The following is a 12,462-nucleotide window of genomic DNA, read 5'->3' on the forward strand; positions in this document are numbered from 1 at the left end:
TAATGCAAACATACAAAATAAGTAAATACAGAAGCACAGCCGTGGTGGAATAAGTGGAGCTGGAGCTCTTGACACAAAACCATCATATATATGGAAAAGAGGAGAGGGCCCAACACTGAACCCTGAGGTACTCCAGTGGTCAGCTGATTTGGATTAGGCTCCTCTCCTCTCCTGGAAAACCTGAAGGATCTGACCATGAGGTAAGACTCAAGCCAGTGAAGATAAGAGAGGGTGGACAGGAGGATCTGGTGATTGTGTCTTTTGCTGTCATTATGTTTTGCTAGTCATCACTTGTGTTTGTGTTTACAGGCAGTGATGTTTGTCTTTATCTAGTGGTCATGGTGAATGCTTGCGCTCTGCTGCTGCTGGCGGCTCTCAGTTCTGACTCTGATGCACAGAGATACCGAGAGACTCCAACCTGGAGATCTGTATCCTCCTCAGACACGCGTGTACATGTACAAGTGTGTGTTTGTGTTTCATGAGTATTTGTTTGAGACGAAGATGAAAGATCAGCTCAATGCTCTCAAGAAACTGGTGGAGTTCAGTGACATCAACCAGCAGTACAAGATCATAGACATCATGTTGAAGGAACTCTTTTGAGGTGTATCCTCCTCTCTACACTTGACATAGCTCTGCATTTTCCACGTATCATTCATCATTGTGATTGTAACACTGTCTGGAGTCGTCTCCTCCGCTGAGGTCTGCGATTCTGTAACCAGACTGGCATCTTCACTGGAGGAGCCCAACAGCACGTCCTCACACTGGTCAGACTGGGGGATTATGGGAGTTGAGGGAGCATTATGGGGTGTTAAGTATTAAAGAGGTGGTGATGTGTTCACTTTTCTGTGTTGTTTTAGATGGCGCAGTAGCTGGGAATCACACAGAAATCTCCAGACTTTGTCAATCCATACTGCACAGAAATAGATGACGTGAGTTTATACAGACGTACGGTTTTACAGGGTTGAGCCAGTATACTATTGTATATTATTGAGATATCTGGTTGATAATTCATATTGCCAATGTTTTATCACAATGTGATGATCAGTTTTTAAGATTTATTACCATTTGTCGCTAGTTTGAATCCAGGGTGTGCTGAGTGACTCCAGTCAGGTCTCCTTAGCAACCAAATTGGTCCGGTTGCTAGGGAGGGTGGAGTCACATGGGGTAACCTCCTCGTGGTCACTATAATGTGGTTCTCGCTCTCGGTGGGGCGTGTGGCGAGTTGTGCGTGGATGCCGCGGAGAATAGCATGAAGCCTCCACACGCGCTATGTCTCCACGGTAACGCACTCAACAAGTCGTGTGATAAGATGCGCTGATTGACTGTCTCGGACGTGGAGGCAACTGAGATTCGTCCTCCGCCACACGGATTGAGGCGAGTCACAACGCCACCATGAGGACTTTGAGCGCATTGGGAATTGGGCGTTACAACAAGCTCATGAGTTGTACTCAAAATTTCTTATAGATGTATTCAATATTCACTCAAATAAGTATTTAAAAAACAGAAAATGTGCTCTAGCAGCTCCACTTTCCTTTGAATACAAATAATAAAGACATGGGAAATGTAAACAAAGCTTGAACTTTGCAAAACTTTTATGTCAATAAAATAAGGGATGTTTTAATCCTCTTTACAATAGTACCAGCTGTAGTGCCGCAAATCCAGCCGTTTTGTTACTTTGACAAATAGATACACTTCTGTTCCTTACAAAAGCATTCTCCGGACAGAGATACTGTATTATGACTGATACCAGTTTAACGGTTTAATAAAACTTTATTATTTTCAGGTTCACTGAAGAATGCAAGGACATGGGTTAAAGGTTAAAATGCACACAATAAATCTGTAAAATAAACACAAAGAATGAAGATACTGTAATGATGGGGATGCACTATATTTTACTTAACACCAAATGTTATTCATAAAACAGATGTTTTCCACATCCTTCTCAATATAGTTTGTTTGGCAGTAAAGACATTTATTCAATATCTCAATCAGTAAAGATAATTGAGAAATGTAGTAAAATACTGTGCTACAAATATTAAGATGATGAGCATACATTCACAGCTTAAGCTTTAATTCTGAACTAGGATGACCTGAGGATCTAACTCCACCTGACTTCTGCCCGTAGACTGCCACCCTGGCACTACTGTGCCCTGAAACTCTTTATTCTACACTGTTTCATCCATTGACAGGCTGTCGGCAAATTTAGGAATGGACAGAAGGGGGCGCCGTTACTCTTCCATTAACTGGGCAAGCGGGCACATTTTCATGACAATCATTTTAAGATGCTAGATGCATCCGCCCTTATGTATCCCCTTGTAAGCGCTTTACAGGAGTGAATATAACCTCAGAGTCCTGACATTTACAGGGGTTTTTAGCCAAGAGTTCAGTGGAGCAGCTGACCCGTTTAGTCATGCGGTCAATATTTGGGTGTGTGCAGTATTTCCACAAGCAGGATCAAAGAATTAGTCACTAGAGTTAAAAACACATGCATTCCTGAGAGAGGAAACCTTGTGATGTGTAATATACAGTAGGTAAATGTTAGGTCTAAAAAAACTAAATGTTAAAACATTTTGTTATTTATTTTCACATACATTATGCTGCTCCATTAGTATCCAATCAAATAAATTGATTTCTTGAATCTTGATACACTTTTTGAGCAGGAAAAAAAGGTAATTTTCCTTATGGTGTGACTGTAGTCCTGTTGTACCCTACCTAGTTGTTAAATGTACTTGCTTTTGGAAGACTTACTTTTATTATGATTCATCTCTAAAGGCGACAAAATTACAGAAACATTATTTTTTTTTCCCTGTGAACAAATACTAGCGCTCTGCACACACGTGAGACAGCTTCTATGCTGAGATGATGATGCAATGGCGTGACATGGATTTACAGTCCAATAGAAAGAAACGATTGATTTCTTGTGTTCTGACACTATGTGTGGATTACTCATTTTCACCAGTATGTTTAACAGAAGAATGTGTGAATGTCCCGCACTGTGAACATGGCATGTGCGGGGATCATTAAAATGTTGCGTGAGGCGTGCAATCCCGCTCCAGATTTCATGAAGTGGGTTTCCTGTTCATGCCATTTTCAAAGCATTGGTAATAGATGCGGCCAAGACACTTGGACCAGAGTGAGCACAGTTTAAGAAGAGCGCGCTCTGTATCTCCACACGACTGTGCCTCAACGCGTCCAGTATATTATGAGCTCGCTCATATCTGCACGCTCAATATAATCTCATGGAAGACTGTGATTTCTGTTGAGGTGTTTCAGAGGATACTCAGAGAGGAAAGAGATCAGAAAATGGGCATGAATCTCTCGTTCTCACTCAGATTTATCGACCTACAGCTGTCCAGAGACTGAGAGAGACAGACTGAGAGTATATTGACTCCGGTTGGATCAGGGCAGGGTAACAGAAGATCAGTAAATGTGTCGTTTAAACACAATCAGGGAGCCGTGTGTTTGTGCACACTATTGTGCTGTTTTCTGGATTGCCCTGAAATCTCTCATCAAGCTTTAAAGGTTTCTGAGTAAATCTGTTTTTAAACCTTTATTTGATTTAGTGGCTCGTCATTATATTCACTGTTGTTAATATGTGTGTGTGTGTGTGTGTTTGTGCTGTAGATTTTTGGGAGGTAAATCTGACTGAACTGGGGTTTACGGGGGAGGGGTCATGTCAATGGGAGGGACCAGTTGGCTAGAAAGAGGAGGCCCCTAACCAGTGGAAGAATTCAGAGCAGTGGGAGGTGCCAGAACAATGGGAGGGGCCAGTTGGCTGGAAAGAGGAGGCCCCTAACCAGTGGAAGAATTCAGAGCAGTGGGAGGTGCCAGAACAATGGGAGGGGCCAGTTGGCTGGAAAGAGGAGGCCCCTAACCAGTGGAAGAATTCAGATCAGTGGGAAGGGGTCAGGTCGATGGGAGGGGCCAGAACAGTGGGAGGGGTCAGTGTGGAATAGTCAGACCAGTGGGAGGGGTCAGGGTTGGAATGTATATTTTGAACATTGCAGGGGCAGATTATTTAGGTATTTAACAAAAGTTGAAAAGTTATGATGATATATATTTAGAAATGAATAAAGTGCCCATCTATATGAAAATAATGTTTATATTAAATATAACAATTCTTTATTTGGGTACACTTGTATAGTGTTATAAGAGATTTGTTGTTATTTAATGACAATGCTTTCCATTGAGTCATTTATTCGGTAAGGTATGTGTGTGTGTATAGATGCACAGACTGGGAGATTGACCTGTGTCTCTTGTTTTAGAGACAGATGAGTGTTCATGATCTGAGATCACAGCTTATCCTCCAGATTCATCACTGCACTTGTAAACAAAAAGTCATATGGTTGTTTTATAAGTATTATGATGGTTATATTCTTTAAGAGTGACAGATTTAACTGATATCAGTGTGAATGCTGCTCTATGAATGTCTACTGATACACTTTAGTTTATTTTCTAATAAACTCCCCACCTGTTGACCTGATGTCATCATTTAAAACACCTTTACACTCGTTTTAAAGTCAGTGCTGTTAATGCTCAACGTGATGCTTTCAAAGAACGCTTTGTTAACCATGATCTTTACAGTCCTCATTGCGTATGTTCTGACATAAGGAAGCACATGCCACACCTCACAGGTAACCGGAATTACAGGTTACTGCAAAAGAGAGGAGCATTTTGTCACACCTCAAATGTGAAAGAATATCGGCACAACAGACTCTGCATAGCCACGTCTTTCTCTGGGAGTTTTCCTGAATTTGACATGGTTTCTGTAAATAGCACGATTCTGTAATGTTTGATTGAAATGTACTGTATCTGTTTTCTAAGAAGCGTTTCATTGGGCTTGTTGTGACTCGTCTACAATCACACAAAGTGAAGATGGCGGAGGGGCCTTCACTTCCTGGTAAGACATCTCTTTACACTGGTGCTTAAATGTGTTATCAGAGGTGCTTGTGTAGTTGTTATCGGAGTATTCTCAATGTTTCTGCAAACAACCTCAATACCTTCAGATATCTATAGAAATATAAAAGTAAACTTGCAGTTTATATTGCTTTGTTGATTATATCAGTCATGTTAGTTACTTGTTACAGTAATAAAAATACAGGTGAGATGCCATAAAGAACATCATCTGTCGGTGCAGAAATATAATAACATTGTCATTACACATTTGCAGATGTAAAACAATGATTTAACTGATTCTGACTGATTATTCTCATTTGTAAGTTGATGTGGATAAATGTCTGCTAAATTACTACATGAAATATAAGCAAGCAAGGAGAACTAAAAAAAATAATATTGCAAGCAAAGAAGTAATTATAGGCATATTTGTGACCTTGATACTAGTTTTTGAGTGTGCAAATGTTTTATCATTATTTTTGGAACAAGAATATTGAATGTTATGATAATAAAGACAACATGATGTAATCAATACATGGTAAAACAATATGCAACAATATTTGTAATCAAATACAATTGCGGTTGACAGTCAGAATAACCCTTCACCCAACTGAAACATTAGTGTGTATGCGTTAAACTCAGAACCCCTAACCCAAACAAATCCACACTAATCTGGGTCAAGAGAAAATCAAGAGATTTTGGTAACTGTTACAAAAATGGCAAACCTCAGGAAGTTATTGTAAAATGAAATGGCTTATAAAACCTTAATTTAAATCTGATGATTGTCAACAGAAGGTTAAGCACCTCCTTATACTGAAATAAAACACAATAGTCATCGCTGCTGTTGTTGTTTCATGTTTGTTTCAGATATATTATGTTCCTGTATAGCACTTGGCCAGCAATGAACATAACGTGTGATATTCCATATTTTCTGTCTCTTTTAGAGTTGTCTGGTAATGATTCAGTGATGCAGATTCTTCTGATGGGCAGGAAGGGTTCTGGGAAAAGGTCATCAGGAAACACAATACTGGGACAAAGGAAGTTTCAAGTTAAAAGGCCTCAAGATGATGTTTGTGAGGATACGTCACAGATCAATGGAAAGCAGGTGCATGTGATTGATCCTCCAGATCTACTGGATCCAGATCTCTCTAAAGAGAAGTTTAAGAGTCTGAAAGAGAAAGTCCTCGCTCTCTGTTCAGCAGGTCTCAGTGCAGTTCTTCTGATCGTGCCTTTAGAGACAAAAGTGGAAAATGAGGAAGAGATTTTATATTTGATTAAAGATATATTAGGACCTGATGTCCAGAAATACATCATGGTTCTGTTCACACATGGAGATGAACTGGAGGATCTGGACCAGACCATTGATGAATATCTACGAGACAAAGATCATGCGGATCTACAGCAGCTGGTGACAGAATGTGGAGGAAGATTTCACTGTTTCAATAACAAACGTGAAGTAGATGATCAGGTCACACAATTACTGCAGAAGATTGAGAGAATGGCAGGAGAAAATGGTGGGAAATTCATCAAAGCACAAAGGAGAAGGAGCAGAGACACTGATGTCAATTGTACGTCTATTTGTCATTCTAAATTACTTTAAAAATGTATACCACAGAGTCACTAATATGTTGTGAAACTAATCTTTAAAATGGGGAAGCCAGATTATTTGTGTACTGTAAAAAAGTATTTAAATAACAGCACATTGATATATTGAGTGAGTTGAGCTCTGTTTTTTCTGTAGTTTCAGGAGAGAGTCCAGCAGATGAGCATCTGATTCCTGAGAGAAGAAAACAGCAGATCAGACTGGTGTTACTGGGGAAAACTGGGGTTGGGAAAAGTGCAACAGGAAACACAATCCTCGGCAGAAATGTGTTTAAATCTTCTGTTGACTCAAACTCTCAGATGAAAGAGTGCAGCTCAGAAACCAATGTGAGGATCGGTAAAGAGATCTCTGTGATCGACACTCCTGGACTTTATGATACTGAACTCAGTAAAGACGAGGTTATAAATGAAATGGTGAAATGCATCTTCTTATCCTCTCCTGGACCGCACGCTTTTCTCATCGTGATTAAAGTCGGACGATTCACTGAGGAGGAGAAAAATACAGTGAAGCAGCTGAAAGAAGTGTTTGGAGAACACATGGAGAAATACACAATGATCATCTTCACTCACAAAGATCAGTTAGACCAGGAAAATAAATCCATTGAAGAATATCTACAGAAAGCTGATCCAGATCTTCAGACTCTTGTAAAGAACTGTGGAAACAGATACTTCTGTCTGGACAACAAATCTGCCAGTTACCCACAGTTCAGAGATCTCCTCAAGAAAATAGAGATGATGATGGCAGACAATGGAGGGATGCACTTCACCAGTGAGATGTTTGAAGGAGCAGAGAAGTGCATTCAGGAAAGGCAGAAGCAGATGTTTGATGAGAAAGTTGAGCTGTACAAACAGGAGCACAATTTAGTTGATCCAACAGTATGGCAGAAGATATACTGCATTTTAGCAGAAGAGTCACATCAGGAAGCTCTGAAATCGATCATTAATGAAATCATTAGATCGTGCTGTCTGGAGAACACATTGACACATTGTCTTGTGGAGGAGGTAAAAACTTTAATTGAAGCCATAATGACACTTACAGATCTAGAAATGTGTAGAATTCAGTGAGAGGGATGTGACCGTCTTATTTACAAACCCCTACAAATAAAACATTTTGTGCCTTTTTATTTTCAAAGTCAATCTTGTTTATAAAATGAAAGGTTCTTTATTGGCGTCTATGGCTTATGTTGTCAATACACACCATGCACTTCCAATACTTGCCATTGCACTGGGATGTAGTGCAACTACCACAAAGGGTCAAACATTTTAATTTTATGGTCACATGAGGGTAAATAGATAAAGACAGACTTTTCATTATACCTTTGATTTTGATATAAAATGGCATTTAAATGAATGTAAATCAGACAATTATTGTTTACCAAAGCATGATTATTTTAATCGAGTGTAAATATTCCTTCCTTAAACGTACACTTCAGAAACTGCTGTCTTGCTGTTTTAATGCCAGAAGGACCTTTAGTTCCTGCTGGTGGAGATACACACACTGTGAATGTCACTGATGAGAGAGAAACACATTCATAATCTGACTTTACAATAGAGCTGTATCTCCAGACTGACCACAGTAAAGTCCTTTAAATACATGATCAATCTTCAATGCTGTAGGATAGTATAGAGGAGAGCAGAGAGAACATTCAATGACCTCTTTCACAATACACTCACAGTGGCAGTATTGAGCAATTCATTCCTTTACATAGATTGTGCTTATATTTGTGTAACTGTTAATATAAAGTGGGGATGTGGGGTTGTGTATAACTGATGTTCATAGCCTTTTAAATGTAAGGTCTGATGGCACTTAAAGACAGTTTTTCAGAATTGTAATATAAGTCTAGTGTATGAGAATGCGCTGTTACATTATTATGTGCAAATAAAATAATCGTTAAAGCTCTCTAAAGTTATTCTTAATGTTTTTTTATTTCATTATTTATTGTCTGTTTTCTAACATTTTGTATTGGAGTTTATTTCCCAAGAAGCATTTCATCTGGCTTGTTGTCTGTCTGGAGTCATAAACAGTGAAGATGTTGGAGGCGACTAATCCACTGCCTGGTGAGTACAGTAAACTAGTACATGCTGTTTATAAATGAATATTTTTAGAATTAGGCTAGTTGGCACACTGAGTATCTCAGCGAGTACTGACGCTAACTATTAAGCACAAAATTGTTAATCAGAAGGTTGCTGGTTTGATCCCCACAGTCACCACCATTGTGTACTTGAGTAAGACACTTAACTCCAGGTTGCTCCGGGGGGATTGTCCCTGTAATAAGTGCTCTGTATAATACATTGGTACTCAGAAGGTTGCTGGTTTGATCCCCACAGTCACCACCATTGTGTCCTTGAGTAAGACACTTAACTCCAGGTTGCTCCGGGGGGATTGTCCCTGTAATAAGTGCTCTGTATAATACATTGGTACTCAGAAGGTTGCTGGTTTGATCCCCACAGTCACCACCATTGTGTCCTTGAGTAAGACACTTAACTCCAGGTTGCTCCAGGGGGATTGTCCCTGTAATAAGTGCTCTGTATAATACATTGGTACTCAGAAGGTTGCTGGTTTGATCCCCACAGTCACCACCATTGTGTCCTTGAGTAAGACACTTAACTCCAGGTTAGTACACCTGGAGTCGTGAGTTTGAATCCAGGGTGTGGTGAGTGACTCCATTCAGGTCTCCTAAGCAACCAAATTGTCCCGGTTGCTAGGGAGGGTAGAGTCACATGGGGTAACCTCGTGGTGGTGATTAGTGGTTCTCTCAATGGGGCGTGTGGTGAGTTGTGTGTGGATCGTGGAGAGTAGCATGAGTCTCCACATGCTGTGAGTCTCCACGGTGTCATGCACAACGAGTCACGTGATAAGATGCGCGGATTGACGGTCTCAGATGCGGAGGCAACTGAGAATTGACCTCCGCCACCCGGATTGAGGCGAGTAACCGCGCCACCATGAAGACCTACTAAGTAGTGGGAATTGGGCATTCTAAATTGAGGAGGAAAGGGGAGAAATAAGTGAAATGTCAGAATATTAGTAGAGAGAATTATTTATTTTATCTTTTATTTCTTTCATCACATTCCCAGTGGTTCACCTGGGAACACAATACTAGGACAAAAGAAGTTTAAAGTTCAAAAGCTGAAGAAAAAGCATGAAGCAGAAGTTTGTGAGGATACATCACATATCACTGTAAAGCAGGTGCATGTGATCCTCCAGATCTAATGGATCCAGATCTCACTGACGAGAAGATTGATGATATGAAAGAGGAACTCATCACTCCATATTCAGCCGGTCTCAGTGCAGTACTGCTGGTCATGTGTTATATAATAACCTTAAGGCAAGCTTCAGCATCACATTACTCCAACAATACATGATGCCATATGACATCTCAACATGTCTAAGGCACGTATATTTTATCCTCCTCAACTCACTCTTGTTCTGGATAAAAGAAATTGCCAAATGAAAATGTCATAGTGATTTGGAAAAAGACAGCTGTCTATATAGATAAAAAGTGAATTGTTGTGATGAGTGATTTGAGCTCTTGGTTGTAGTGCTGGCAACACAGGCTCTGGGACGGACGAGGTTGGTAACGCAAGCTCTGGGACGGACGAGGCATGCAATGCAGGCTCTGGGACGCACGAGGCATCTGGCTCGTTGGTGAGGCAGGCGTGGGCGTGGTAGGCGTGGCTATTGGCTCTTTGGCCGCAGCAGGCGTGGGCACTGACGATATGGGGAAAAAGGTCTTTGTAGCCCTACGCACCGACATCAGTGGCGGACAATTTAACTTGGAGACCAGGGCTGTGAAGAACCTCAAGACCGGGGCCATGGAATGCTTTGAGCAATGAGTTGTGGAAGGCTGGACTGTGACAGGGCATGGAGCGGGCTGAGGCGTTGCTGTGACATGGCATGGAGCGGGCTGAGGCACTGCTGTGACATGGCATGGAGCGGGCTAAGGTGCTGCTGTGACATGGCATGGTATGGAGCGGGCTGAGGTGCTGCTATGACATGGCATAGAGCGGGGCTGAGGCGTTGCTTTGACATGGCATAGAGCGGGCTGAGGCACTGCTGTGACATGGCATGGAGCGGGCTGAGGCGTTGCTGTGACATGGAATGGAGCGGGCTGAGGCGTTGCTTTGACATGGCATGGAGCGGGCTGAGGCACTGCTGTGACATGGCATGGAGCGAGCTGAGGCGTTGCTGTGACATGGAATGGAGCGGGCTGAGGAGTTGCTGTGACATGGAATGGAGCAGACTGAGGCGCTGCTGTGACATGGAGCAGGCTGAGGCACTGCTGTGACATGGAATGGAGCAGGCTGAGGCGCTGCTGTGACATGGAGCAGGCTGAGGCACTGCTGTGACATGGAATAGAGCGGGCTGAGGCGTTGCTGTGACATGGAATGGAGCAGACTGAGGCGCTGCTGTGACATGGAATGGAGCGGGCTGAGGCGTTGCTGTGACATGGAATGGAGCGGGCTGAGGCGTTGCTGTGACATGGAATGGAGCGGGCTGAGGCACTGCTGTGACATGGCATGGAGCGGGCTGAGGCACTGCTGTGACATGGCATGGAGCAGACTGAGGAGTTGCTGTGACATGGAATGGAGCGGGCTGAGGCGTTGCTGTGACATGGAATGGAGCAGACTGAGGCGCTGCTGTGACATGGAATGGAGCAGACTGAGGCGCTGCTGTGACATGGAATGGAGCAGACTGAGGCGTTGCTGTGACATGGAATGGAGCAGGCTGTGGCGTTGCTGTGACATGGCATGGAGCAGGCTGAGGCGCTGCTGTGACATGGAGCAGGCTGAGGCACTGCTGTGACATGGAATGGAGCAGACTGAGGCGTTGCTGTGACATGGCATGGAGCAGGCTGAGGCGCTGCTGTGACATGGAATGCAGCAGACTGAGGCGTTGCTGTGACATGGCATGGAGCAGACTGAGGCGCTGCTGTGACATGGAATGGAGCAGACTGAGGCGTTGCTGTGACATGGCATGGAGCAGACTGAGGCGTTGCTGTGACATGGCATGGAGCGGGCTGAGGCGCTGCTGTGACATGGAGCGGGCTGAGGCGTTGCTGTGACATGGCATGGAGCGGGCTGAGGCGCTGCTGTGACATGGAGCGGGCTGAGGCACTGCTGTGACATGGCATGGAGCGGGCTGAGGCGTTGCTGTGACATGGAATGGAGCGGGCTGAGGCACTGCTGTGACATGGCATGGAGCAGACTGAGGAGTTGCTGTGACATGGAATGGAGCGGGCTGAGGAGTTGCTGTGACATGGAATGGAGCAGACTGAGGCGCTGCTGTGACATGGAATGGAGCAGGCTGAGGCGCTGCTGTGACATGGAATGGAGCAGGCTGAGGCGCTGCTGTGACATGGAGCAGGCTGAGGCACTGCTGTGACATGGAATGGAGCAGACTGAGGAGTTGCTGTGACATGGAATGGAGCAGGCTGAGGCGCTGCTGTGACATGGAGCAGGCTGAGGCACTGCTGTGACATGGAATGGAGCAGACTGAGGCACTGCTGTGACATGGAATGGAGCAGACTGAGACGTTGCTGTGACATGGAATGGAGCAGGCTGAGGCGCTGCTGTGACATGGAATGGAGCAGACTGAGGCGTTGCTGTGACATGGCATGGAGCAGACTGAGGCGCTGCTGTGACATGGAATGGAGCAGACTGAGGCGCTGCTGTGACATGGAATGGAGCAGGCTGAGGCGCTGCTGTGACATGGAATGGAGCAGGCTGAGGCGCTGCTGTGACATGGAGCAGGCTGAGGCACTGCTGTGACATGGAATGGAGCAGACTGAGGAGTTGCTGTGACATGGAATGGAGCAGGCTGAGGCGCTGCTGTGACATGGAGCAGGCTGAGGCACTGCTGTGACATGGAATGGAGCAGACTGAGGCACTGCTGTGACATGGAATGGAGCAGACTGAGACGTTGCTGTGACATGGAATGGAGCAGGCTGAGGCGCTGCTGTGACATGG

At 43.7% G+C, this 12,462-nt stretch overlaps 1 protein-coding gene and 1 pseudogene across 1 annotated transcript; both read left to right on the plus strand.

Moving 5' to 3' along the window:
- Positions 1-338: 338 nt before the first annotated feature.
- On the plus strand, positions 339-3,363 carry LOC127648216 (coiled-coil domain-containing protein 134-like; annotated as a pseudogene).
- Positions 3,364-4,662: 1,299 nt separating this feature from the next.
- On the plus strand, positions 4,663-8,390 carry LOC127647584 (GTPase IMAP family member 9-like). The gene is made up of 3 exons (XM_052131920.1): positions 4,663-4,900; positions 5,838-6,461; positions 6,635-8,390. The coding sequence occupies exons 1-3, from the start codon at positions 4,876-4,878 to the stop codon at positions 7,558-7,560; spliced, it is 1,575 nt and encodes a 524-aa protein (XP_051987880.1). The 5' UTR covers positions 4,663-4,875; the 3' UTR covers positions 7,561-8,390.
- Positions 8,391-12,462: the final 4,072 nt, after the last annotated feature.

Source organism: Xyrauchen texanus, chromosome 8, assembly GCF_025860055.1.
Source record: "Xyrauchen texanus isolate HMW12.3.18 chromosome 8, RBS_HiC_50CHRs, whole genome shotgun sequence".
NCBI lineage: Eukaryota > Metazoa > Chordata > Actinopteri > Cypriniformes > Catostomidae > Xyrauchen > Xyrauchen texanus.